The sequence below is a fragment of the Harpia harpyja genome, chromosome 11, assembly GCF_026419915.1.
Source record: "Harpia harpyja isolate bHarHar1 chromosome 11, bHarHar1 primary haplotype, whole genome shotgun sequence".
NCBI classification, from domain to species: domain Eukaryota; kingdom Metazoa; phylum Chordata; class Aves; order Accipitriformes; family Accipitridae; genus Harpia; species Harpia harpyja.
In genome coordinates, this window is record NC_068950.1 from 39317435 (window position 1) to 39344695 (window position 27261).

The window sequence follows — 27261 nt, forward strand, 5'->3', positions numbered from 1 at the left end:
AAAGCAGCCAGCTTTGTTTTTATTTTGGTTTAGTAAAAACACACTTCCCACACTAACTTTTGAAACTTACACGTGGCACAGAGGGGGATCGGTTCCAGTTGATATGAGCCTGGAAGAAGAGAGGGAGGAAATAACTTAATTGCTTTAGACTTTAGTTCAGCTGGAGTCGAGAGGAAAGAATCAGTGTCCCTTTTTTGGAATTCAGCAAGAAGGTCGTGTTCTTAGTGAGGACAGATCCTCTGCAGGTTTTGTGGAGGTACTGTACGGAGCGCTGCGGAACATTCACAAAACAGGTGGCTTTATATTTAAAACAGTAACTCTGCTGTCAGTGACAAAAAGCTGTGTTGCTTTCTTGGAAGTATTGCTGCACTTAGAGCATACAGTGTTATAAGCAGTATGTTCCTCTCTTTTTGAAATGTGAGGCTTCTGGGCTAAATGTGACCTGGGGGGGTGGGGGGGGTGGAGAGTGTGTGTGTGTATGTGTGGTGGAGGGTTGTTTTCATGTTTAGTGCTGTAATATTGGGCTTAGAAGATAAAAAAAAGAGATTGGGTAGATGGGGTGTTATATCAAATCTGGGGACTTCGCCTCTAAGACATTTGTAGTTTCAGCTTATCTATCCCTGGTCCCTGAATATCAGTTGATGGGTTGAAAACCAGGGGGAGTTAAAGGAGTGGGAGATGAAATGCAGGAAAAACTGCTGATCTGTCTGTTTGTGGGTAATTTGAACCAGACCCCCAGGGAATGGGAGGACATTCCCACCTGGAATTCAGATTTTGTGTTGAAAGCAGCTAAAATTAAAGATCTTGTAACAGATAGTGCAGCTCCGGTATCCTGCAGTGAAATGCTAAAGCACACACTGTCTCTGCTTCTCTTCTGTCAATTCCAGCATGCTTTCTTTTGGCATCTCTCATGGATCTTGCAAACTGTGTTGACAAAAAGCAATGGCAGATTGTTTCTTCCCCAAGTCTTTATATTCAGACTATAGCTGTTTCCTCTTTCCTACTCACATTTTCCCATATGGTGACTTTGGAAAATTCCTCTCCGATTTCGTTGGGAAGTGCAGGAAACTCTCGTTGGTAGAAGGTTGCCTATTACTCTCTCTAATTCTGCTGCTCACATCTGGAAAGGATCTGGCTTGGAAAGGGGAGACTCGCTCCGAGCTCAGCGCGTGTAACTGACATGGCATGAGCCGAGGGAGCCTGTGGGGGCAAGAGAAATGTTCTTCTCCATTCATCTGATTTCTGACAGCAAAGGTGAGTTTTTCAGCACTGTATTTTTTTTAAAAGCTGGATTCTCAGACAACATCCAGCAGCCTGCCTTTCAGCTGCAGCTTTTAGAAAGGATATTCAATGTAAGTAACAAATTCAGTTAACCTGTTGATATTGAAGGAGAGGATGTTTTTCCACCTGTGTGTGTGTGTCCAGTGAGAATGTGTGTGGAGAATAATAGATACAGAGATGAGACATTTTGAGCATGATTCTGTTGTTTATTGAGGTAACTGTAATCACTGAGAAGCATACAGTAACTCCTGAAACTTCAGCTTACTTCTTGAGACTGTGCCTTTTGTAGCATTCTGCCTCTGGTGCTGTGTGGCAGCAAAGTGCAGAAATCAGTAGTGGTTCTGTCTGGACTCAGAAAGATGCAACCACAGAAAACCCTGAGCTGGTTTCAGTATAGCTTCAGTCTTTGGGTGGAAGGACCCAATCCAAAGCCCACTGACAGCAAGGGAAGAGGACTGACTCTTTCTAGTGGGTTTTGAGCTACTCCTTTAGTAAGGTTTCTTAATAAGGCTTTGGATCAGGCCCATGGGAATGAGTTGAAATGGAGTGAGTTACTTCAGACTTTGAACTAAAAGAAAATAAAAATCTTGCCTGGTTTTACTGCCTGCACTCCAAATGCAAGCAGATGTTTCTGTACCCAAAGTGTCTCCCTGTGGCACCGGAGCAGCATTCACTTCAAATGCATTGTAGCAGAAACACGCGTATTGATGACAATGGGGTGAGATTGCCTCAGAAATTCTAGTGTGCATGTGCAATAGATACAATATTTCATGTTAATTTTTTAACATCTTTTCAGCTATATATGTGCAAATCTATACAGCCCAATACCAACCATGATGTAACTGTGTGCTATGGGAACAGTGTTGGTATTGTTACAGCAGGGCTGGTTGTGACCTGCATTATAAAAAGGATTTTTTTCTTCAGTTTCTTTTGTAAGTATCTGTAAGGATAAGCTGATATATAAGAAGAATACTTTGTTAGAGATCTGATACATCATACTTTCTGAGATTATTTTCTCTAAGGTTTCTGAAATATTTTCTGAGATTAGGTCACCAAATACTAAGGATTTTAGTAATCCACTGTTGGCATACTCATATGGCCAATTTTGATCTCACTATTAATATCTAGCTGCCATATAAGGAACACTATCTGATCTCTGGAATGTTTTATAAAGGAGATTAATTTCATTATACTCAGCTTTGACAGATATGGAAGCTGTGGAATAGTGGAGCAAGGGGAAGAGGGATCAAGCAAACAATGTTCAATGCTTAAAATCACCTAGCGTGTTGGTAGGTAGCAAAGATCGGGACCAAAGCAAAACCATCCATGTCTTGGGATGCTCTGTCCTGTAGTCCCACCTTCTCCCATTTCTTCAAGTGTAAGTCAGTGTTTAAAGAAATTATTTAAGATTTTCATGACACTGACTGAGAGCAGGATCTCTCCAATGCTTCCCAAGCACCCAAAGTCTATGAAAGCCCCAGAGAGAGTTTCAGCTGGTGCAAAGCAGCAAAGCCCCATGGATGTAAATGGAGATGTGCCAGTTCTGACGGCTGCCAGTCTGGCTCTGGAGACGTTATTGTTTCCAACGCAAAGAAGGAACCTGGGCTGGCAGAGGTGAACAGAGTACTTATTTCATATTAAGGTCATGAGTCCATTGTGTTTTTTCACCTGAAAAGATCAGCCTAAATAACAGTTTCTCATCACTGTCGAATACTTCTGTGAGGAACAGCCCAAAGGATAAAAGACAAGCCATTACCAGCCCTTACTGCAAATGATTATGTATGAAATCTGAGAAGGGCAACAGATGAGACCGAAGGAGCTGGATTACGGCCAGCTGGCCGGTCCAGTAGATATTCAACTTCTGTTTGAATTATTTTAACCTGCTGCCGGAAAGATAAAAGCTGAACGTTAGCCAGGCCTCTAAGGTTCAGATCAGCACTGTCCAAAATCAATAGGAAGCCCATTTTGTTTTCAGTAGCCGTGAGATTTTGTTATTGTTCGATGCATGTGAAGCAGCCCCTCCGAGAAGCATCCCGAGAGCGTAAGTCACTCTTTTCCAGCGTACCTTGTTTGCATTAACCAGTTTCTTCCCTATGCAAAGCTGCAAGGAAACAGGATGACCAAGTTTCACAGAAATCACACTGCAAAACCTCCTCTATAAATCTCCGGGATCATCTGGCGTTTCTCAATATTTAAAAAAAGCAAGAAATAACTGGAGGTGTCGGGGACGGTGTGGGGGTGCTGCCAGGCCGTAGCCGGGGTCCCGCGGGCGGGTCAGCGCCAGGCTGGCTGCCCGGGGCCGGGCAGCGCTCCTGGGCCTCACCCCGCTCCCCAAACCGCCTTGAAAGGAGGTGAAAAGCACCCAGGGAAAGCGGGGGGACCCAGGGCGGCGGCGGGGCTGGCGCCTCAGGCTCCCGCGGCCCCCGGGCGGGAGCTGCGGCGGGGCCGGGGTCCGTGTGTGTGCGCGCCGAGGCGGGCCGGGCCCTGGCGCTGCCGCCGGGGCCCTGAGCCCGCGCCGTGCTCTCGCCTTTCAGGGGCGATGCCGGCCGGCGGCCGGGCGCTGATGGCGCTGGGGCTCCTGGCGCTGGGCTGCGCCGCCGCCCGCCCGCCGCCGGTCGCCGACAACGACTTCCCCGAGGGCTCCCCCGAGCGGCGGAGGCCGCCCGGCCCGGTCCCCGCCTGCCCCCGCGACTGCGGCTGCACCCAGGAGGGCGTCGTGGACTGCGGCGGCATCGACCTGAAGGAGTTCCCGCTCCTGCTGCCGGAGCGGACCAACCACCTCTCCCTGCAGGTAAGGGAGCCGAGACCCGGCCGCCGGTGAGTCCCCGGGCCGCGGGGGGCCGCGTCCCTGCCTCCGCCGGCAGCCGGCTGCTTCCCGCGCCGGAAGCGGGAGGGGCAGCAGGCCCGGCGCCTGCGCTCGACGGTCGCTCCTGGAGGTGGGCAGGAATTGTCTCCTCACAGGTCCGGGGAGGGAAAAAGGTGGGGAGTTCCTCTCCGCGCTCTCTCCCAGCCCCAAGAGGAGAATGTCGCTCCTGGAGGTGGGCAGGAATTGTCTCCTCACAGATCCGGGGAGGGAAAAAGGTGGGGAGTTCCTCCCCTCGCTCGCTCCCAGCCCCAAGAGGAGAATTTTTGTCCGAGCTAATAATGACTCTTTCTGGTGAAGGCCTTTCATTCCGAGGTGTCTTTGGAGAGGGCGGGCCAGATTACTTCATTAATGAGAATTTTTCTGGCAGCACTACATGTTAGTTAAAGCGTTGTAAACGCAGTGCACCAGTCCAGACACAGACCCAAACAGTGTCCCCCAGTGTCCCATCTCTCCCTGCAGCACACAGGCTCAGCAAGGAGCAGGCGTAACATGGCCGAAGCCATCTGTCACCATGACAGGCGTTGCCTGGGCTGGTGCTTGCTGGGCTGTCTGCAGCCAGGAGGCTAACGTCATGGCTGCGGCAAATGGTCTGCTGCAGAGGCATCATGTCTTGTCAGGATAAAGGCATGTAAGGTTATGAGATTCATGCTTCAGGTAGAAGCAGCACCCTGTCCTGGACTGTCCGCAGGTTTCCATGCTCTGCTGTTAGTTAATGGATTCCTATGACCAGCGTTCGGGCAGGCGTCCTTTCGCTGCCTGTGCTCCGACACCTGAAGACGTGGGCAGGGCTGGAGCGTGGCAGCTCCGTGACCGTCCCTCCTCTGAGCGGTGGCAGTAGTTCCAGGCTTTTCAACGCGTCTTTGGCCCTTAACCAACTGCTTTTTGTTTACTGCTCCTATTTGCCAATTCTGTTCAATGGATGAAATGCAGGTTTTGTTCAGAGCTTTCCATCCAAGTGCAGCGTATTTAGAAAAACTGTAGCGTAAGCTGGCATCTTCCTCAGCAGATCTGTCCCAGGTGTGAGCTCACCATGGCTCCAGCCTCTACTGCTAAAAGCAAAGAAGCTTTTTGGAGCAGCAGCTGTCACTTTCTGTGTATTGGCCTGGCTTCCAGCACAGTGGGTCCTTGACTGGTCCCCTAGGTGCTAAAACACTAGAATCACTCATTAATGGTCAAAATGTTAGTCAGCATGTTAATGAATATCTGATGGCAGTCACCCCTGACAGTAGAACCAGAGAAAATGAGCCCAGTTTGACTCTCCCTGCCCGTGACGAGTTGTTTTTAAAACAACATGTGAATAACAGAAGTAATAAACTTGGAAATCCACAGTGCCAACCTTGTAGCAAATGCTTTGCTGCAGCTACAAGGTTTGGCTGTGGCAGATGGATTATAGGCCTTGCCAGGCATAATCGCACTCTTTGTGTGCTACTGGTTCGTAAGCCGGATATTTCTGGAGATGAGCACAAGCTACGAAACTTGGTTCAGGCCTTCCAATGCTGCTGGGTTTGAATGTCTTGGTTTTGAGACGTGAGCTTGGCTTATTTCGGAGAGAAGTCTTGACAATGATTTGACATGGTGGGTTCATTTCCAAATTTTATTGGAGTTCCCAGTCTGGGTTTATTGGGATCCTTCTTGGATGGCTTTGCTGATGATTAATACTCTCCATTTTCTTAGAATAACCAGATAGAAGAAATCTTTCCAGAAGAGCTTGCTCGTCTTTACAGACTAGAAACTCTCAATTTGCAAAATAACAGGCTAACTTCAAAAGGTAAGCCGGCAGAGCTGTGAAGTGGACAGAGCCTGTGCCTCCACAACACCAGCTTGAGCAATGAGGACAGTGACAGCTGATAAGGAAAGCCACAGAGTGATGGATTGACTTGGTTGGAGTGGTTAGCTATAAGCCTCACTCCTTTGGCTGTCACACAGATCATGGAGGCACTTTATCATCCGAAACATAATACTCAGCGTATAAGAATGCAGCATTACTGAACCAGTGGAGGAGACCTGGCAGCAGCACTGTGTACTGTGGCTCGAGATCTTCTCATCCAGGAAACTCCCTCCGGTCCCACAGGCACATCAATGCAATGCACTTGAGAACCAGAAATGTCTACATGCTGAATGATTTCCTTCTGACTGACCTTGTTTCTTAATCCACTTGTTTAGTTCAGCCTAGTCAGTCAGTCAGTGCAGTTTAGTCCAGTTCAGTCCTTGTCAAATTTGGTATGAATACAAGTAATATATATTGCAAATAAGGGAACTTCTACCCTTCTTCTAAAACCATTTTGATTTTTGTAGGCAGGTTTTGCTTGCTAAGTCATATGCTTATTAGGGAAAATTCACAAGGGGTTAGCAAGGAAAGCAAAAGAAACAGAGGAATTGGAGTAAACAGTAAGTGAGGAGGATATGCGATACAAAAGATAGAATTGTTGTTAACTTGTGTGTCACCCAGTTGCTCTGAATGCTGTTGCTATCCTTATTCCAATGATGGAGAACAGCCTTCATTGAGAATGTGGGCATTATGCATGGGACCCAAAACATAGCACTCTTACATAACACAAGGAAGGCTGCGCTTAACAGATTCAGACTTTGACATTATTACGTTTGGGGCTTGATGTTTCTTTCACAAGCTTCGCTGCAGCCCTGAGTTTCCAATATGTTTTGACATGGGAAATAGCTTCACCTTTGACTTATGGTTATCTAAGTGCCAGGTGAAAATTTTATTTGCAGCCTTTCCATTGTGACAGCAATTGTGCTTGTGTGATCAGCTGGATGTGGAGTGATTCAGCTGAAAATTAATAAGTATTGGGGGAGGGTAAGCTCTGAGTTGGATCAGCTCTCTGAGCTGGTTACTGTGTGGCTGCCTGGATTCTGGGGGAGCAGAACAAGAGGAGGGTTATGACATGCAGATGCTGGTGTTATTTTGGCAACACCGTGGTCATACATCAGATTGATGTGATCATTAAACAACCTCAGATTATGTCCTTCCAAGAAAAATGATTTGCAGATTCATGAGCAAATGACAAAAGAAACTTCTCAGATAGCGTGGTTGCTGCAAGCACCAGCATGAGCATCAGCTGTACAGCAAGTCTACACAGTTCTGTACCTGACCCTTGCCAGTGGGGTTGGCCACAAGCCTTGCATGCTTTGGATTTTTAATGGTCTTCCATTGCTCTTAACAGTCTGTGGTTGTTTTTTTTAATTAAAAAAAATAAAATAAAGACAACAATAGGTCTGAGTCAGATTGTTTGAGTGGCAATGAAAAATATTTAAATCTCACATTAAAGATATTACCGGAGGGAGAAAGCTACCCTCTGGTATTTTCACTCAGAGGCAATAAGGTGCCAATGTCACTGATGAGTTATTCCTGTTTTTAAGGGTTGCCAGAGGAAGCATTTGAGCATCTGGAGAACCTGAATTACCTGTACCTGGCAAACAATAAGGTAAGAGTCTCACAAGGCTCTCAGAGGTCTTTTCTAATCAAGTTCTGAAAGTTAAACAAGCAAGTCTTCAATTCTTTTACAATACATACCCTATGTAAGTAAGATTGTGCTAAAGTGATATTCTAATGTAGGTTCATATAAGGTCAAGACAATCAGTTAGTGTGCTAAAAAGTTAGAGGGTACACATGCCGGTATATTTTGAACACTTATTTATTTGTGCAACTGGTGAAAGGTTTCCCTTGTGTGTGTAGGGAGGTACAGAGAGCCCCTGCCTTTATAAATTACCACTGTCTTCAGCAGGCGTTGGATCAGCTGCATGCAGATTTCGTAGCTGCCTGGATGCAAATAAGCTGTGGGGTAATGATGTGAAATGCTGTATATCTCATCAGATGAGGCTGGTTGAAAAATTTGAGAACAAACACATCCCAATACCTGTGTTTGAGCCATCAAGATCTGTAAAAAGCTATCCAGTTTTCCCTGACTCCCATTCTTACTAGGCTTGATGAGGGGCAAGGATACCCACACACAGTGAAGCTGTGCAAGTTATGAATTTATTCTTTTAGCTGCAGTGGCAGAAGTTGAATTTCTTTTTTAATGAAGAAGGTCCTAGGTGCTTTCCTATTAATGACCCGAGTTGGATGTCATGACAGAAGCACATCTTTCCTGCCAAGGCTAGGAAATTAAATAACTTCTCACACACCCTTATACCTGGGTGGTTTCCACTATGGCTTTCTTTATGCCCAGTGATCATCCACAAATATTTGCTACGGAAGAAACTGGGATGCCGCAGAAAAATATAAGTTAAAACATCAGGCAGAGCTTCCTTTGTCTACAAAAACCCTGCCCTTCCACCCCCCCCACCATCTCTCTCTCTCTTTATATGCATGTCTGTATATATATTTTATTATCCTCTTAAAATCTGTGACCTTTTGATGTTTTGTTTATATACATGTGGCCACATTCATGTTTCAGTCAGGCCAAGACATATCCAGAATCACTCCATAGATTTCTGTATGGAGTGATTGAGAATAGAACCCATTCCTTAGTACAGTAACATTGTGTTCTTTTCTCCCTTTCAAGCACCATTTCCATATAACAATCTTGGCAGTTAATAACTCCATAAAAAGGAACAAGCCAGACTGTGACTAATATTCCAGAACTTTGCACTCCAATTTTCCCTGTGTGACAAAACAAAGTGTTTGGTTTTTCTGGCTTTACTGCAGAGAGAAAAGGATCCCAAAAGAAAATGCAAACATCAGCGAATGTCAGAACTAGTTATAGTGAGAAGTTGTGGACCCACAAAAATAACACATTTCTTTATAAATCACAAGCCAGGACAAACCAGATTGGCTTCAAACTGCATCCACTCTGCAGCAGGAAACACTGCAGATCAAGTAACTGTGGTGTCTGGAGGAGAGCAGGGATTTGCTGGTAGTTTGCTCCTTGTTTTATGGATTATCTTAATGCTGCTTTATCTTCAATTCTGATCCCATCAGATGTAGCTAAATTATCTTTCATAGTTGGTCGGAGAAAAGAAATATCATAGTAGACTAAAAGCCTTCTGTGGCTTATGAGTAACAAGTACTTCAAGTAAAGAATGGATGCTGTATTGTCCTTTTTAATTTTTCACCACAGTCTCATAATTTGTATCTATCACATAGTATCCACAGTAAACCTTGTTAATAACAGAAATCTCTTCCACCAAACTGTAGACCAGGTCCTGAGCTGTCATTATTATTTACTTTAAGCTGGTGATTTTGGTGACAGAAGGTTTTACATTTCCCTGTATCCCCCAAGTGATATGGGATTCACCTGGATCCAGTACTTCTGTTTATATCAAAGCTTGTTATAAGCAAGAAAACTTGTTCCAAAACTGGTAATAACTTTTGTATAATCCAAGTTCATTGGTTAACTCATTAGTTAACAGTGGAGAAACACTGTCTGCCATATGGAAAGGAAGATCCAGCAGTAAAGCTGCAAGAAAATTGCAGCTGGAGAAATGCAGATTGCTACTTACTAGGCAATATACTAGACAAAGTTACTCAGTCAACTTTATTTTTGCTAACAGTTACAACAATCCAGCATTAATCCTTCAAGCAGTCAACTAGTGAAGACATGAGTCTCATGACTAAGTGCTGAAATGCCAAAGCAAAGTCCTGAACAAGTGAAAACTCTTTTTGGATGAAACTTCTCTTTCTCCTTCCTCTTTTTGGTGGTTCTGATGTCTCTCATTTCACATATCTGAGCCATGCCCTTTGTTTTGTATAAAAGTTATGACCTAATAGATGGTGTTTCAAGAGAAAAGCTTTAATGTGCCACTGTGTATGAAAGTGATTAAGTCTGTTTCCTGTGTCTGAATTCTCAATATTATGTCACAGTCGAGACTTCTTTCTTTCTAAGGCACTGTCAGACCTTCCTAGTCAGAGATGAGTGCCTTTATCCACTTCCCTGAAATCATATCTCCCAGATCAGGAGGTGAGAGATTACCGGTAAAGCCAAGAGCAGTACTGTGGCAACTGTAGTAGTATGTAGAATGCCTATTTCCACTGCTTATGTACTATCTGGAAATACTGATAGGAGTGTGATTTGTAGGAAAGATCTTTTTTTGTGTTTGTGACCATTAAACATTTAAGACAGCTTAAGGATGGAGGTTTTGGCACAGGTGAAAATAAAAAACAGTAAATAATGTACTTTCATCTTTTAAAAAACAGGACTGTATTAGGCCCAGACTTTCCCATCCTGTTCTCAAAGCTTTAGATGACAGAGAATTCAGTATCTCCCTAGAAAAGATGTTCTCTCCAGAGCTCTTCAGTGTGTACATAAAATATCATAAGAGTGGTCTCATTAGTACTATAGTAAACATCTGTAACCACGGCGATTGCACCTGCCTACTGCAATTAGTAATCTTCTGCTTCTGTACTCAACGGTCGTATCTATTACAGCATTCTGTTAATAAGTTGTTTTCCAAGGGCTTAATCTTTATGCATAAATCTTCTGGGTTTACACTTTCCAGAAAATTGTCCTCCAGCCTGTATTGTAACCTTTATTCTCGGTTTCTAGGTGAACGACTTTGCTATTAGCAGCCACTCAGTGAACCTAGCTATTGTATTATCTGGATGCTCTGTAAAACTGAGCGGTTTTGATCATTAGTTTTCACTCCACCAATTTTTGTTCAGATGCAGATGTTACAAGCATTATTTTTTAAATTAACTGATAAAAATAGCAACAGACTAAGAGCAAACACATCAAATTCTATACCTCTCATCAGCTATAAAGTTTTGGAGACAGGACCTTTTTGTATTTTGTTTCTGATACATCACTTGTTTAATGAACAAAGTATCCCTGGACAGTAGGTCTTTGCTTTGAAGTCCCATTTGATATTCCATCATTTGGCTCAGAAGCATCCCTGTCCTTTGGGAACCTCAACCCTCCATTGATAAGATCATTGTACATGGATGGAATGTTGGAACAGACATATGAAGTGACACTTCCCCCCGCAATATACTTTCATAAGAGAGTAAGTAGTAGGCCACTGTGAGGTGGGTTGGATTTTTTTGGCACAGCAGACTGAGGAACTAGGAACAATAATAAGCAAAGTGTTTGCTCTCTGAATAACGATTTCCTGATTTCTTCCACCAAAAAGAGACAGGACTCTTCCAACCAAAACAAACATTCATATATCTTGGAGCAAAAGTCTGTCTCCTTCCTGGAGAGATTAGTGAGTGAGGACAATTTGTTTTCGTTCATACAATCTGCATTCAGTTTAATTTATTTTTGCCTGTTTAGAGAAAATAAATTTGGAAGTATTTTGTTGCTAGTCTAATACTTGGTTAAAACATTTGTTGCATTTAGTTGGAATTCCCCTGTATATTTCTTTTACAGCTAACAGTGGCTCCGAAATTCCTACCAAATACCTTGATCAGTGCAGATTTTGCAGCCAATTATCTCACTAAGATATATGGGCTCACATTTGGACAGAAACCAAACTTGAGGTAAGGGATCGGGAAGTAAAACAATAATAGTGTTCTGCCACTGCTTGGATGCAGTTGGTGGGTGATAAGAAACTATCTGGCTAAAACATGTTATTGCCTACTTATGATTTTTGGAAAGAAGCTGACTGTTTGTTATTCTCAGCATGAAAGATTAAATAATCTCTCAGACAAACACATTCCAAGGGCTTTTACTAGCTGCCAGACACTTTTGCATAGATAAAAATTAAATTGTCTCCATTTTATTTGTGTATCAGTTATGAGTTGAAAGGAACAGGTTTGGTTTCTCAAAATGGAGATTAACTGTTTAGAAATCCCTAGATTTATTATAGCCCATTCATTTAAAAAAATGGAGTCAGGTTGACAGTACAGTACTCAGTGCAGTTGCGTGTAACTCAACTATATTACAGCTAAGCACTTTAGCACCTTCAGAAGTGGTTCATACCCTCAGGTCTGGTTTCAAAGGTCTCTGCTAGTTTCAGGTTGTGGTTTTCTCAGCTGGATCCAGTGCAGCACATTGGCCCATCTCAAACGCAGATGCACATAGACCACCTCCTGTGAGATACAGTCTTTTCCAAAGGCATTTTGAGTAATCTATATAGACACTGCAGCATCTAAATCCTGCAAAGACATCTCAGACTCTATTGGTAGCAATTTACAAATCCCAAGTTTGGAAGCAGTTAATAATAGCTGACGCAGTGTAGCTCCTACAGCCCAGTCTTGTGATGAACTGAAGAACTCTCCATTCCCACTGAATTAGTTGAGAGCTGAAGCTACTCTGTACTTACTAGGCCTTTAGTCTCGTAGGCTCTTGATAGCTGAAAAGGCTGAGTCACTCACTGATTTCTGGCAATATCTCATCATGAAAGAAGATAGATTTATACATGTGTTCCTCCTTAATCTGAGTTGCAGAAGCTGCTGTGTTTTTATATTAAAATTCTTGCACTCTTCTGAAGTGATTTTTGCACTCTCCTATACCAACACTAATTTTAATCAGAATAGTAACTCATTGATTTCCAAGATTGCTGATATAAAATCCTAACACAGTTGTTTCAGTTGGTTTATTTGCCCCCAGCAGAGTTCACGGTCTCAGACTGATTATTTGGAAAGCAAGGTTTTCAGAAAGGCAAATATTTGTGAGTTAAAAGTACAGCTGACCATGCAGGGTGAACAATATTTTCAGTGTGGCTCTGAACTCCCTGGAGTGTGTGATCACATGACTGTGTTTCCATACTGAGCCTTTCCTTCCTTCCAGAAAGATGTTGCCAAGTCCTCTGCAACTGGTAGAGAATCCATGAACAAGTTAAAAGAGCACACTTTGACACTGTGCCTTTTTGCAGTTTTAACCTGTCTCTACAATTTTAGCTGCCTGCTGCATCTTGGGGTAAACACAGGAAAGGAAGAGGTAATCAAAGTCAGTAAAATCCTATAATTTCTTTTGTTAAAAAGAAGTCAAATTAATTCATTTAGCAATTAAGCCAATGAAAAATAGGAATAACTTCATGAGGGTCCATTGTTTTATACAGAATTAAAACCCGTGTAAGAAAGAATGAATCCATTTTTAAGAATCTGATCGGAGAAACTCTTCTGTGAATATTAAAGTTGAAAAGTAAGAAGGGCAAAGGGAAAATAAGAAACCCTCTTTCTCCCTATCTCAAAGGTTCATTAGAAAACAAAATTCTTCCAGGCTGAGTAAATCTGCTGTCTTCCTGTCATTACTCTATGCCTTTCTGAGTTCTAGGAGTAGGACAGAAACTGTTTCCTGGGGTATCTCCAGCCTTCATGGGAGCAGAAAGAATGGAGGGGTGAGAGATGCCCCTTTCTTAAGAGGTTGATTTTGCAAGCCCAAGAAGCCCAGATTTGATTCCAAATAGAAGTTAAAATTGGGGGCATATCTATTAATCAGATATGAGTTTTAACCCTCTCCTGAGGCCACCACACTGACATTCTTTGTTTCAAAGCGCTGCACAATCCCAGACTTGCACTTAGTTTCTTGTGAAGAAGATAAGGCTATCTGTGAAATTTATATTCACATGCAGGTTTGGATTTTGAATAGACCTAAATTTCAGAGTGTATTTGGACCAACCATTTTGTTTTGCATCTATATCCCTTGCTAAATTAAAGGGCACATTTTAAAAACAAATCTAATTATCTCAAGGAAAGAAGAAAATATTGAAATATAGTTTTTGAACAGGTTTCTCTTGGTAAACAGGAAGACCCAGATCTCACTCTCTGTTTGACTTCATCTTTTTTCTCCTTCCAACAGATCTGTGTATCTTCATAACAACAAACTTTCAGATGCTGGGTTACCTGATAATATGTTCAATGGCTCTGATAATGTGGAGATACTCATTATGTCCAGCAATTTCTTGAAGTATGTTCCAAAGAATCTCCCTCCAGCACTATATAAATTACACTTAAAGGTAATGACAGCAAGGTTTTGTATTCCTTTACGATTGTGACAAAGTACTGTGTTTGTGTGGGATTCAAACCACACAGCCAAGCCATTTCAGTGCACTTGGAAACATTCCCAGGCCCATTGTAAGTCTTGTCTGCTATATCCTCAACAGTAGCTGTCTCCCATGTCCTTACTTTTTTTCATAAGTAACAGTGTGTTTTTGCAAAACACCAAAATGCTCGCAGGGGACAAAAATGATTTACTGTGTTTCAGGGGAAAATATTGCAAACGCCTGTGTGGTAGCATTGTTGGTCTCTTCCCTGCATATAATGATATTAATACATATTAGTACAAGAAGGTAGATCATTCTCCATGGCCATCCAGTGATTGGCCTCCCAATTAAGTTTGCCACTGACAATGCTGTTTTTCCTGACAGCTGCTTACCCGCTACATACTGGCTTTGCTCACTAACTCGTTTCACATAGACTACTGTTTCCTAGCATCAGTGATTTTTGTTTGCTACTGAACTGGCAATTCAGACAACACAGAGAAAGTTTGGATCAGTGATTCTTTACTGCTACAACTTCTCCAGCAATAGTGCAATAGCAGAAGTTGTGGTATTAACTAGTCTCCAGCATTTTTAATTCTGTGTCATATGATTTCGATAAAAGCACTTCATCATGTCTGTGCTAGAGATCTCAGCCTTGTTAACAATGGGAGAGCTGCAGCGGTGGGGAGTCCTGGTTCCGCTTGCTCCTAGTGTTGACAGCTCCTTGGACATGTGTAGACTGGAGTCTGTTATCAGCCCCTGGACTTAGGCAGTTCTGTGTTGCCTCCCAGCTTTCTTTTCCCTTGAAGGTTTCACCACTATTTCCCATTAAAGTCTTCTAGAAAACAGGCTTCTCCAGCTTGAAGAAAAGGCAAACAGCCTCATCCTTTAAATTGCTGGAATTTCTGTGCAAAGTGTGAAGTTACTAGACCCCTGCATTTTATTGCCATTTATAGGTAATCACATCTCCTAAAGGGGTCTCAGACTTTGAGGACTACACTTTGAACTCATATCCTTCCCTGCTGTCACCAGTTGTGTTAAGGGCAGAGGAGCTGTAGAGAGAAACGAGCATTTTGTTTTCAAGTACACTGCCTGTCAGTAGTAACATTTACCTTGATATTTTGACTGGGAAAAAAACAGGACAATGAGAAATGAGAGACAGCCAGTAGTAGACCAAAAGTGTCCAAAAGGTGTACTTTAGATGTGACAGATCTTTTTTTTTTCTTTCACTATTCATTGAGACACTCAGCCAAATCTGTCTGTGGTGTCATCCACTTTATATTAGTTGGCACATGAATCTAGTCTAGTCTGGCCATCACGTTATTGTATATATGTGGGTTGTGGGAAGTTTAACAATTTCAGTGTCAGTGTTTTATATATCCTTTTATAATTCCTAGTGTTTTATATATCCTTTTATAATTCCTACAGTTCCTGTATGGAATTTCTAAGTGGAATTTAGTGTTATATTTTGCTCGTGTCTGCCTGCTGGCTACTCCAAAGCCACACTAAGGCAATAGGAGTAATTATTTTGGAATCTACACTGCAGGAACTGTACCTTTTGGAAGGCCATTAATGCTGGAAGGATGGCTGGTTCCCAGCTTCCAACCTAATTCTTCTTTATGGTGAAATCTGTCTTAGAAAATCCAGACATTTTGAGCAAACTCCAGAGGTAGTTGCCTAGATTACATTATACATTTGCACAAAGGTGGAAGGACTATGAATGCAAAATAAAACTGTCCAGGGGGTGGGGGGGAAATTCTAACTCCTTAGCCCAAAGATTCCATGGGGAATCAATAAAAATAGGTTGTAATATTTCAGTCTAGTATTTGTATTTATTTCTTAAGCAGAAGTATAATGCCCACTGAAATATCTTATGTCTAGCCCTTTTGAAGTTTAATTGCCTGGTGCTAGTCGAGCAGAACCTGAATGTCCTATGTTGTTTCATGCTAAGTAATGTGCTTTATGCTTCTGGTGACTCTAGAACAACAAGCTAGAGAAGATTCCCAAAGGAGCCTTCAGTGAACTTACAGGTCTGCGGGAGCTGTATTTACAGAATAACTACTTGACTAATGAAGGAATGGACAACGAAACTTTCTGGTGAGATTGAGATCTGTAGTTTGTACCTCTGTGTCTGTCTACCTCCTTTGGTATGGTAGTACACCTACTGAACAAAGTACATCTTAAAAAGTACATTTATTAAAAGCTGCATGACGTTATGCATTTCTCTGCTAAGTCTTTAAAAAAAGTCTTAGATTCAGATGCTGCCATTCAAAAGCAAAGGTCTGGGTGAGTGGTTTGAATTCATACTGCAGAATACTTCTATACAAAAGACACTGAACATCAGACTGCATCACTCCCTGATTGCCACAGACCCAATCACACCAGGTACTAAGTGCCTTCTGGAAAAAGGCCACCTAGAACAATGTTGAAAGCTGGTCTCTGTTCTTCCAAACCACTCAAAAGTGAGGTTACTTGGGACTTTCCAGTTTGAGGGACAGTTGACTGGAAGTTAAGGCCAGACCTTCATCTTTGCTAAAGCCACTTCTGTGTTTCTGTGAAGGTGACCTGAAAGCAGCCACAGATACACAGATGTGAATTCATCTGGCACAGCTGTACCCCAGTGCAGATGATTGCTGCAGTAGGCACGGATGCAGTGGTGCTGCTCAATAGCCAGATGGCTGCAAAAGCTTTGCTACAAACCAGTGCAACAGGGATAGCCTTTGGCTGTCCTAAATTTAGCCTGGAACTTAGCACTTCAAAAAGTTAACATTTGTGTCTCTGCTTGCACTGGGTGCTGCCCTTGTTCTACGTGAAAATCCAGATCACATAATCTGTCCTGCCCATAACTTAATTCTGTAAACTTTTCTGATCTCCAGACATGAAAATGTATCAAACTGTGCTTTCCTTTTCCACTTCCCGCTCCCAGAAACCTCCCTTAGTAATTTGCCATAGCTGTGTTGTGTCTGCCCGCAGATCATGTTGGACATATCATTTCTGTTAATATTTTGATCAACAGAGTACAGTGGCTATAGCTAAGGCACCAGTCACAGTCAGCAGAGGGGGTGGATATTGCTCCTTGCTCTCATGATACTGTCTGTACAGCACAGCATAGTGCTACTGAGATGTGCCCAAGCTGGGGAAACATTACGGCTTGCAGCAATGAAGTGATTTACCCAAAGAGTATATTTGCTCATTCAGAGCATGTTTGGATAGTTGTGAATAGCAGTGTAGTAACCAGTAAGTAATGCCTGTAATGCATTAGTTAACCCATTTCCTGAAAACTTTCTAGTCATCTGCAGTGGGTTACGCAGTGCCATGCAGATTAGAAGTCTCATTTGAACTGAGAAACTCACTTGAAATACAAGGGAATACAGGGCTCCTCAGTCCTGGCATATAATACCATTGATCCACATCCAGTTGGTATAAGGGGCTGGTCTGAGGATTTATTTTAGCTTCAACTGAGTCCGTGGAATCCAGATTCAGTAGCTTACACAAAGCAGCTCTAGCCCTGACTCACTTCCATAATGCTGGAGGGTCAGGAGAAGTTCACTACCTTAGCCTAGGACATTGAATTAGCATTCCTACTTTTCATAAGAGTAACATTTTGTCATCTAAAAAGCAGACCTGCTTTTCAATTTCAATATACACTTTCAGAGAGACAGAAATTACTCATGCTCAGGCTATATTTCTGTGAAAGCAAGAGCTAAATTCTGTGTTCTAATGGTGCTCCCACGGCATTTTTCTTGTGGTATTTGTTCACTGAAATTGCTCATATGTTGCTATCTGTGGTGTCAAATGAGAGAACAGCGGACTGCAAAACTGATCTCAGGTCTCAGCCCGGTGGCAGTTTGGATGTCTGTGGACTCTAGCAAGTTCTCTTGCTAGTGTGGCTGGGGAGCAATGGCAATGCCTGGCCGTAATCCCTAATGGCAGTGTGGGAGCTCTGTGTTTTGCTGTCCACATCAGTCATATCATGAGACAAAGAAAGGCAGTAGTGGGAGCTGTGCTGGGTAAAAAGACTCCAAAGATTGTAAAATCCTAGGGGAAGTTGGTTACTGTTTCACCTTGCAGAATCTAAATGGAGAGTGTTTTCTTTCCTGCTTTCCCAAGGAAATTGTCTAGTCTTGAATATCTGGATTTGTCCAGCAATAACCTCTCACAAATCCCAAGTGGTTTACCTCGAAACATCGTACTCCTCCACCTGGAGAAGAATGCAATTAAGGTGATTGGCAGAGATGTCTTGACCCAAATTAAGAACCTGGAGTACCTTCTGCTCCACAATAACAAATTAAAAGCCCGAGGTATTCACCCATTAGCCTTCCAGGGCTTAAAGAAGCTGCACACTGTCCACCTGTACAACAACATGCTGGAAAGAATTCCCAGTGGGCTGCCCCGACGAGTGAAAACACTTATGATCCTTCATAACCAGATCTCCGAGATTAACAGGAATGACTTTGCTACCACTTACTTCCTTGAAGAGCTGAACCTGAGCTACAATAAGCTCAAAAGTCCCCAGATCCATCGGGAGGCCTTCCGTAAATTGAGGCAACTAAAGTCCTTGGATCTTTCTGGAAACAATCTCCACACGGTGCCCTTTGGCTTTCCAAAGAACTTGCAGATTCTGAAGCTGAAGGAGAATGAGATAAGCATCATCCCAAAAGGGACTTTGTCTGGGATGACAAAGCTGCGGGAACTGTATTTGAGCAACAATAAACTGAAAGTAAATTCAATTTATTCACGAGCATGGAGAGAACTCAGCAGTCTCCAGGTAGAAACATCACCTTCTCTAATTGTTTTGGTAATGCTGATGTCCTCGTCTGTCTGCCTAAGCCAATTTGTATAGCACCAATACTAGATGTGCTTGGTCCTCATGTTCTGGGCTTGCATTGTAAGTGCTACACCCTCTGTTTCTAGAGTAGAAGTGATGTGCTGTTGTGCCAGAGGTGGGTACCTGCCACTGCTGACCAGGGTGGTGGTCCACCGTGTACTGCTAATACTGGGAAATGTAAAAACATCTTTGTTTCTGAACCCTAACGGTGTCCTATATTTTCAGATAAACATTAGTGAATGCTGTCATTAAAACTGAAATTATGCCTTTTAAATAGCTTGTCTCCCAAAAGATTTAAAATCAGCTCTGAAGAGAGACAGCAGGAGGAAGGAATGCATAAACAAAAACACTCTTAATTCTCAAAGCCCCCACATCAGCTTATAGTCAGACAGGCCAAGCTGTAGGATTTAGCAGCTCAGCTGGCTAAGGCACCTGGATAGCAGCTAGGAGGTCTGGATTCAATCAGCAGTCTTCTCGTTTGCTTAATTGTTGGAGAAAGTTAAACACAAACCATAAGGCAGGCAGGAACAATCACATTTATGCTGTGCCAAATGACCTTTCAAAATTGTTATGCTGGCTGAAGGATTTGTCTGCATTTCCTTTTAGGCAACAGCCTGTTTCCTGCAGTAAAAGGTATTACCTATGTCATATGGCAACCATCTAGGGTGCATATGGTTAGGTCACTGTACAGGCAAAGTTTGTATGTCTCAGAGCAGATCAGGGATAAGGGACATGGAGCATATGTCACACTGGCCCCCAGTGTGTTTTCAGACAATCCAAACATTTATCTATGTGAACATTTCCCTTTCTGTTGTTTCTGGGAATAAACAATAGCTTGTTTTTCAGTTAATGTGAATCAGCAATGCAGCAACAGCATCTGTAGAGCTGTTGGTTTGCATCAGCTGCGGATTTGGTCCATGGCTTTAATAATACATTTTGCATTTGTTTGGTGCCTCGCTGATATGTGTGTGTGTGTGTGTGTGTGCGCGCAAATATATCTAAGATGAATAGTAGTCTGGAAGGAAGACACTGTTGAGAATTACAGATGCTGGAATTGTTTCACTGCAGTAGCTTAATAAAATGTAGGTAGTCACTTGTGTTGTTTCTTTTTCAAACAAAAATGGGTCATGAGACCTGTTAGCTTTAGTTGTTGGTTGGAATGACAAGCTCTCCTTCTTGACAGGCCTGATTCATAGCTACTTCACGTTACTTTTATTCTACTGTCACTCCCTTGTAGCCAGTGTCAAGCCAGAGTAACGTGTTGCTGAATCAAACATTGGCCCTTCAGTTGTACCTACCCCACAGCAAACCCTGTTCATATTAAACAAGGTTAAGATAATAGCACATACTTAAAATTCTGTTAGACTAACGGTGCATTGTTGGCTGTTGCTTTTTTCTGGAACAGCGTTACTACTTGTTAGTTATTTCCATGATAGTACATATGAATCTTTTTTATCATTAAGGGCTTAACTGTGAAATTGGTTTGAGTTGGTGCACTGGAGTGGATTTGACAAATAACCATCACGTAAGATCCTGATCATGCGTGTACTTAGCATACACTTCAGTCCACACTGTTTCCATGGAAATCACTGAAGACTGTCTGCAATTGCAAAGCTAGACATTTACATAATTGTTTGCCAGACTGGGGTTATGTGGAGAATAAAAACACTGAAATCATGACAATCATTTGCAGAAGTGTAGCTTTGAATAATCTGTAACTAGTGTGTCAGCTTGGTGCTATGAAAATGCTACAATACAGGATAAAACAACACTTCTATTGATCCATTTTCTTGCATAAAATTCATCTGAGAAATGATCATGGCCTTTAGTCCTGATGTCTTCATACATTGTCCATGTTAGAATACTTCCATATGTTTTTATGTGTAACTATAACTAGTCACTAACCTTAGCTAGTGAAGTGTTTGCAGTAGCAGCTTTCAAGGAATTCCCATGCATATCTGAAACCCAGTCTGCTTTTAATTCACTTAAAGCAGGCATGGGCTAAAGCCCGGGGACAGAGATAAAGAAATGCTGGAACTCCTAAACAAAACAGCATGGTGTCTCATGTGAAATCATGATGCTAAATAGTAATGTAAGAGAGCAGAATTGTCATGGCCACGCTTACCTTGATGCAAATTAAAAGGTAGATTAAATTAGTTTACACTATAATAAATATCACCTCAGTTTTTCCACCGTAAACTCAAACTGAACCTTTCTGCATGGCTGACAATTTGCAATGTCCACTGTATACATGGTGTTTGTCATTTTCCTGACCTCACCAGAAGGGAGAGGTTCTGAAGCAGACTCACCAAAGTACCATCTGAAAAATAAAGCCTGTTTCCAGATGATTTTCAAACGCAACAAATCCTGGATAAGCTTTGCATAAACATGTCACTTCTGCACTGTTACCACACTAAGTTTTTTGTAAGTGCATATATATATATATATGTATTTTTATAGACTTATGTGTATGTGTGTGTATATATATATTAAAAAGAATGGATAAACTTTCAAAGGAAGGGGGGGTGTGCATAGAGCCAGCCTTTGGAAGCTCATTTGTTGTCAAATACCTTTTTGGAGTGCTGCTAATATTTAAATTCAATTATCTATTTGACCCCTTGTTGTCTCTTCCTTGCAGTCACTAGACATGGCTGGCAACCAGCTGACTTCTATCCCATCAGGCCTGCCAGAATCTCTGGAATATCTGTACCTTCAGAACAACAAGATCACAACGGTTTCAGAGAATGCTTTTGAATCCACGCCCAAAATAAAGGGGATTTACCTCAGGTAAGGTCAAGTTTCCACTTCAACACACAAAATTTCTTCTTCTTCATCCACTTTATAACTGCTTACTTTTTAGAAAGCGTTTAAAATCGTAACGTTCTAAATAAGCAACTTTGGTTTATAGTAATGTATGATGAAACTATTTTCATCTGCTTAGAAGAGACATGGATACACATAATAAGCTCTTTCTGTTCGGAGAGTTTGTCTTTTCTGTGCTTATTAGAATGGATTAGGCATGTTAGAAATTCTGGGAAATTAATGTTTAACATTATGTCATATTCCAACATTCAGCTGTGAGCTAAAAGTTTACAGTCCATTTGTAGAACTACAGCTTTGCCTGTGTCTGTTAGCCCTGGATTTTGACAAAATCCCCCTCTAGTGAGGTGCGTATGACTAATACTGAAGTTGTGTGCATTCACTTGATAGTTTTGTCAGAAACAGATGAGAAGTTACAACTGTGACAGTTATGTAACTAAGTTTAGAAGCTTTTCTGTTTTTTTTTTCCTACTCTGTCAGTTGGATGAGGACTTTGTTTTTCTAGGTTGACAGATACTGACCTTTATTACATATAATGTAAATTCACAGTAATGTAACTGATTCAAGCAGAGCTTTATACCAGAAGAAGTGAAGCAAGAATCTGGCCCAGTAATATATTCAATTTTAATCTGATGGAACATTATTGAAAATATTGCTTACAAGTAATTTATGAACCTCTACAGAATATTTGATTAAGCTGATCCAATGTATGTGTTCAAAAAGCCTAGGCTGCCTGCTGCACAAGACTAAATATGGCCTTATTTTGTCTGTATGCAACTAAACTGTTCTGTAGTTCTGAATAGTTCTGAAGCATACCTTTTTGGATGAGTGATTCCATACCAAGCAAATAAAATTACAAAGTCTGGTGTAAATTAGAGCAGTCTGTCTATTCAGCTGCTCACATTTATGAGATTTTAGTGAATGCTTGGATGCAAACCAGAAACCACATACCACATTCTATATTTTTATATAAAGAGAAAAAAGGAATTTGCAAAACTGTTTTGCTAACATATTTAGGAGGCACCTCCACCCAAGCTAAGTTGTATTTCTTAATGGGAGGCTATTAATCACTGCAATGCTGTGAAACCATAATATACATCTGGAATATTAGACAGAATATGATTTTAAGCATGTTTGAGAGCAACATACTAAGCAGTATATGTGAGAGGTTCTTAAATTGCAGATTAGTTTATTTATATTCCCGGAAACCCAAATAACAGATGAAAAATTATTGCATGTTGCTTTGTTTCTAAAGGGGTACTTTGTACCAGTATTTTGAGTTTTGTGGGAGAAGAATTAAACTATCAAGGGATGACACAGAATTTTATGAAAAATCAAGTTACACTTTGAAATGTGGGCTATGGAGCAGATGCCTTTCCTCTCTGGGAAGGAGAAAGCAGAATACCAAGAGAAAGAATTTGTGGGGGAGGAATTCCAATATTATGATTTTTTTCCTTGTAGAATACGGTTATAGAAGGGGGAAGAGGGGCTGGGGCAGAAAAAAGTAGGAGTTTTTCGAAAGCTTGATCAGTGAACTTGAAATCAGTGGGAAATACTTAATGTTTCCCAATATTTTCCTGCAAGGTCCTTCGTGGTGATACAGAGTGCTGTCAGCAAACTTTTTTCAGTCACTGCATTTACCTGCTTGCTAATCAGCACCTGCTTTCCCTTCCTTTTTCCATCCAGAGGAGTCAGTACTCCTAGAGTGTTGTGAGTCAGTGTAATGTTAGAGTAACTTGGGTCAGTTTAAGTTAGAGTAACTCTGCAGAATGGTTTCCTCCTAGTCTCCTCATTTCTGTGCTGGATATAAAAATGAGTTTCTTATAACAGGAAGGCCTTTTTGTTTGTTTAAAGGTTTAATAAGATTGCAGTTGGAGCACTGAAGGAAAGTACCTTCCAAAACCTAAAGCACTTACAGGTACTGGATATTGAAGGGAACCTTGAATTCAGCAACAGTTCAAAGAATAAGGATGACTCAGAAGAGGAAATGGAAGATGAGGAAGAGGAAGAAGAACTGAGATAAAATGTGAACTCACACAGTCACATCATGTGGGAGGTAACAACTGTAGTTTAGTTAAATCAAGGACCTAGTTCTCAGACTCTTGTATAAATAATTCCAATTTACAAGTGTGATTAAAACATAACAAGTGGGTGTCTGAGCCCTGGACTCAAAGACTTCCACTAAAACATGACTGGGAATTGCAGAATCAAAAAGGGTTGAAAATACATTATTTTGTAAAATGAAACGGTCAGTATAGATCTGTGTTTTATCAGAGGCAGTGGGCTGTTCATAGTGGCTTCTGCTTATAGCCAGAGCAGACACAGTAGGTAAATATGAAGGTCATTATTTACTGATTCTGATAACAAAAAATGAAAAGGTATTTTATGATATTTTTTAAGCAACTAGTTCTAAAGGAAAACAAAGAACAAGCTGTGAAGCTTACTGATGCAGAAGACCATGTGAAAATGGATTAAAAAAATTAGACAAATTAAAGGAAGATAGACCCATTGGTGTCTGTTAAACATGGCATTAAGATTACAACCTCTGTCTCAAACAGTCCTTAAATCACTGACCACTCAGAGGGGGAAGATAATGCTATCGTTGGCATATTTCTTATGGAAAGAATATCTACTTCAGGTCACTTTGGGAGGTGGCATGCAGTGCTGGATTGATGCCTGGTCCAGGATAGCCAGTTCTCACAACAGCCTGTGCTTTTGCTATTGCTAAGTCTTGGTGAGGGTTCATTGCTCACGTCACCAGATTCACTGGAAGGCCTCTGGCCAGTTACAGGTTGTGATTGATGCTGACTTTGCTTCCAGACTGGTAATTGAAATTAAGATCTCAGTATTCCATAAACAATCTGGCCAGCCACTCAATCTCTGTAGTTGAACCTCTTTTTTTTTTCAACTGCAGAAGAAAAGATGAAGGGAGAATTATGTTTGAAGAATATGCATTTTTCTGTAAGAAGAAAAGGGATCTGCTTGATGCATCTCTTAAGCATTTTATGTTCAAAGATGATGAGGTTCAAGACACTACTCTCTACTTTTGGATATATAAACTCTAAGACTTGAAAAAAAATGTTTAGTTTTGTCCCTAATCAACATTTTGTCATAGGGAATGACACAAGGAATTGCTAGGAATGGGGCTAATATGCTGAAAAGATGATGGGGCTTGAAAAGGGCAGAAGCTACTTGGAAAGTCAAAGGTTAGACTTCCTGGCTGGGCCGTATGAAGACTTTGTGAGAGAAGAAATAATTTACATCTACAGATTTAGAGTACATATTACTTCCGAATCAACACATCTCTGGTTTGGTTTGGGGCACGTGTGACATGTCAGCAGGTACTAAGTTTAGCATATTCTGAATTCTGTATTCCATTATGTAATTGATTTTGTTTTTCTGATGTTTTGCAGGAAAGCATATGGAAAATTACATACATGTCTATGTGTATATATCTATATAGACATACAGAGAACACTTAGCAAAACGTGCAATGAATTACGCAGAAACTGTCATGGCACTGGGCCAGGCTCGTGGAAGACAGTGTGTTACAGTGCCTTATTCAGGGAGAGACCCTGAATGCCTTTCCAAAGCTTCCAAATCATCTTATACAAGACCCAGGATCATAAGGGATTGCTCTGGAACTCACAAAAGCTGGCTTTTGTTTCTTCTGTTTCTCTTCCTTCACTGTTTCCATCTGTAATAACAATATGGGACTGTTTTGAACACATGCCTTCAAATGCTGTTTTTGTCACTGCATTTTAAGTGAACCATGTATATGCTTCTTTTCTTTTCCTCCACCCCAAAGAAGCTGTTGTTGATCAGGTGAGATGGGTATTTGCAGTAGTTTCATGTGTAGAGCAGTATATGAGGCATTTTGGTCATCAAGCAGCAGTAGTAATTCTGGATGCAAGTATTCCTCTGTTATAACAATGTGTATATTTGGATGAGAAAAACAAAGTAAGGCTGGATCCCATAATATTTTATCTCTACTGCCAAAGCCTGCAGTATATGCCTGTTTTAGAAAAGTTTTAAGATAAAACAATTGCTCTTGTGAATATATATAAAAAATCTGTATGTCTGCCTTCCAGATTTCTGGTAAAGTTTCTGTCTTGCTGGTTTTTGCCTGTGTGGCAGCTGTGTGAATGTCTCTGAAAGTATGTCCAGAAGATTGAGTAACAGTATGCAGTTTAATATACGTGGTAGAATTTTTCACATATTGTATATCATTCACATTAAGAGTCAGAAGTGAGACTAATGAAGCAAAAGAGATAAGTGAGTGTGGGGTTTCTTAGGAGAAAACTGTTAAGCATCAAGAGAAATTTCCATGTTTAGTTCAACTCTGGAGACAGTGCCTGCTGTCATACTCTCTTAAATCCTCACCTATTTTATGGTGTTGAGTATTCTCAGCTTCTGTTGGAATCATGGAAAATAAGGAAACCAAGGAAAAGAAGACCTACAGATGTACCTGGATGGCAAGTTGCTTATTTGATTATAATGTCCTTCATCTGAGGTAGCTAATCTGCTTGTTGAAATGGTGTTTTCTTTTGAGGATTTGTGATTGAACACATGTTGTTTTGCATACTGCATTCCAGGATTTACTTGGAAACACAGTTGGCTTAATTCTTTACCAGCTGTTTTCCTGCTGGAGAAGATCTAGTTCCACACTTTCCCTTTGGGGTCACGTAGCACATGACAGTAATTTCAAGCTGATATTTCCTACCTTAGACAATTCAACATGATCATGAATCATAGAAGGAAAGATTGCTTCCTGAAAAACATAAATGCTTGGCCCTAAAAATTGCAAAAAACCCCGCATTTTTTAATTTCAGCTACACAGCTGAGCAATAAAATAGCCTTCCAACTGACTTTTGGGATAGATTTCTATGTAAAATGTTTACAGAATATAGGTCAAATCAATTAGCTGTGTCCAGCAAAGCCCAGTGGAAGTTTTGCCAGTCTTTGGTGAAGCAGACCAGTTTATTATACTCCTGAACAAGCTGAGAATATGCAGATTTGTACAGTTTTATTGACAACTGTTCGATTAGCTTTAAACTTCAGTCCCTTACACTGTGATTCTGTGAGAAGCTGGGTGCCCCAGAGTTCCTTTGAATCCCTGAGAGTCTGATGTGGTGAATGCAGGGGTGAAGGTATGTTTTAGCACCTTGTAGAATCAGGCCCAAAATTTCAGGATGATACATACACTGTTAAACTTCTTAATCAAGCCTCAGCCTTTGCCAAAGGAGACCCACCTACAGTTGAAGGAGCATATCCTGTAGACTAAGCAGTTAGGAAACCCTTTTCCAAGTTTATTTCAAAATAACTGCACACTGAACCTGTCCTTTAAAGGGGACGATGTTTTCCAGCAGCAAAAAAAAAAAAGATATCCCTCTTCCCCAGTAAAAGCCTCAAAACCCCTCAAGAAGAATGTCTTTCGATTGTCGTGTAAGAGTTTGATGAGAGAGAACGACAGGCTTGATTCCTCGCTTGTCTGGTATCATCAGCACCTATGACATTGGGCATAAAACTGTCAAACCAAAATGGTAGTTTGTTTGTTTCTTTCAAAGGAATAAGAGGCTCCATGAGAGAT

General features: G+C 41.4%; 1 protein-coding gene across 6 annotated transcripts; it reads left to right on the forward strand.

Annotated features, from left to right (window-relative positions):
* On the forward strand, positions 1–25792 carry PODN (podocan). Of its 6 annotated transcripts, none has more exons than XM_052800859.1 (12): positions 1–293; positions 888–1254; positions 3816–4072; positions 5822–5915; positions 7523–7587; positions 11470–11579; positions 13843–13999; positions 16005–16120; positions 18134–18791; positions 21490–21638; positions 23526–23727; positions 25085–25792. In XM_052800859.1, the coding sequence occupies exons 2-11, from the start codon at positions 1218–1220 to the stop codon at positions 23692–23694; spliced, it is 1812 nt and encodes a 603-aa protein (XP_052656819.1). In that variant the 5' UTR covers positions 1–293; positions 888–1217; the 3' UTR covers positions 23695–23727; positions 25085–25792. The 6 variants fall into 6 exon arrangements, with proteins under 6 accessions (XP_052656819.1, XP_052656818.1, XP_052656820.1 ...); XM_052800858.1 differs by having other exon boundaries at positions 1129–1254; XM_052800860.1 differs by having other exon boundaries at positions 1–256; positions 1129–1254.
* The last annotated feature ends 1469 nt before the right edge of the window (positions 25793–27261 follow it).

Excerpts from the sequence above, each read along its gene's own strand:
- PODN (XM_052800859.1), top strand. The coding sequence starts at position 1,218 with ATGTTCTTCTCCATTCATCTGATTTCTGACAGCAAAG. Across the intron at positions 1,255-3,815 it reads TCTGATTTCTGACAGCAAAG|GGGCGATGCCGGCCGGCGGC; the intron begins GTGAGTTTTTCA and ends CTCGCCTTTCAG. Across the intron at positions 21,639-23,525 it reads ATAAAGGGGATTTACCTCAG|GTTTAATAAGATTGCAGTTG; the intron begins GTAAGGTCAAGT and ends GTTTGTTTAAAG.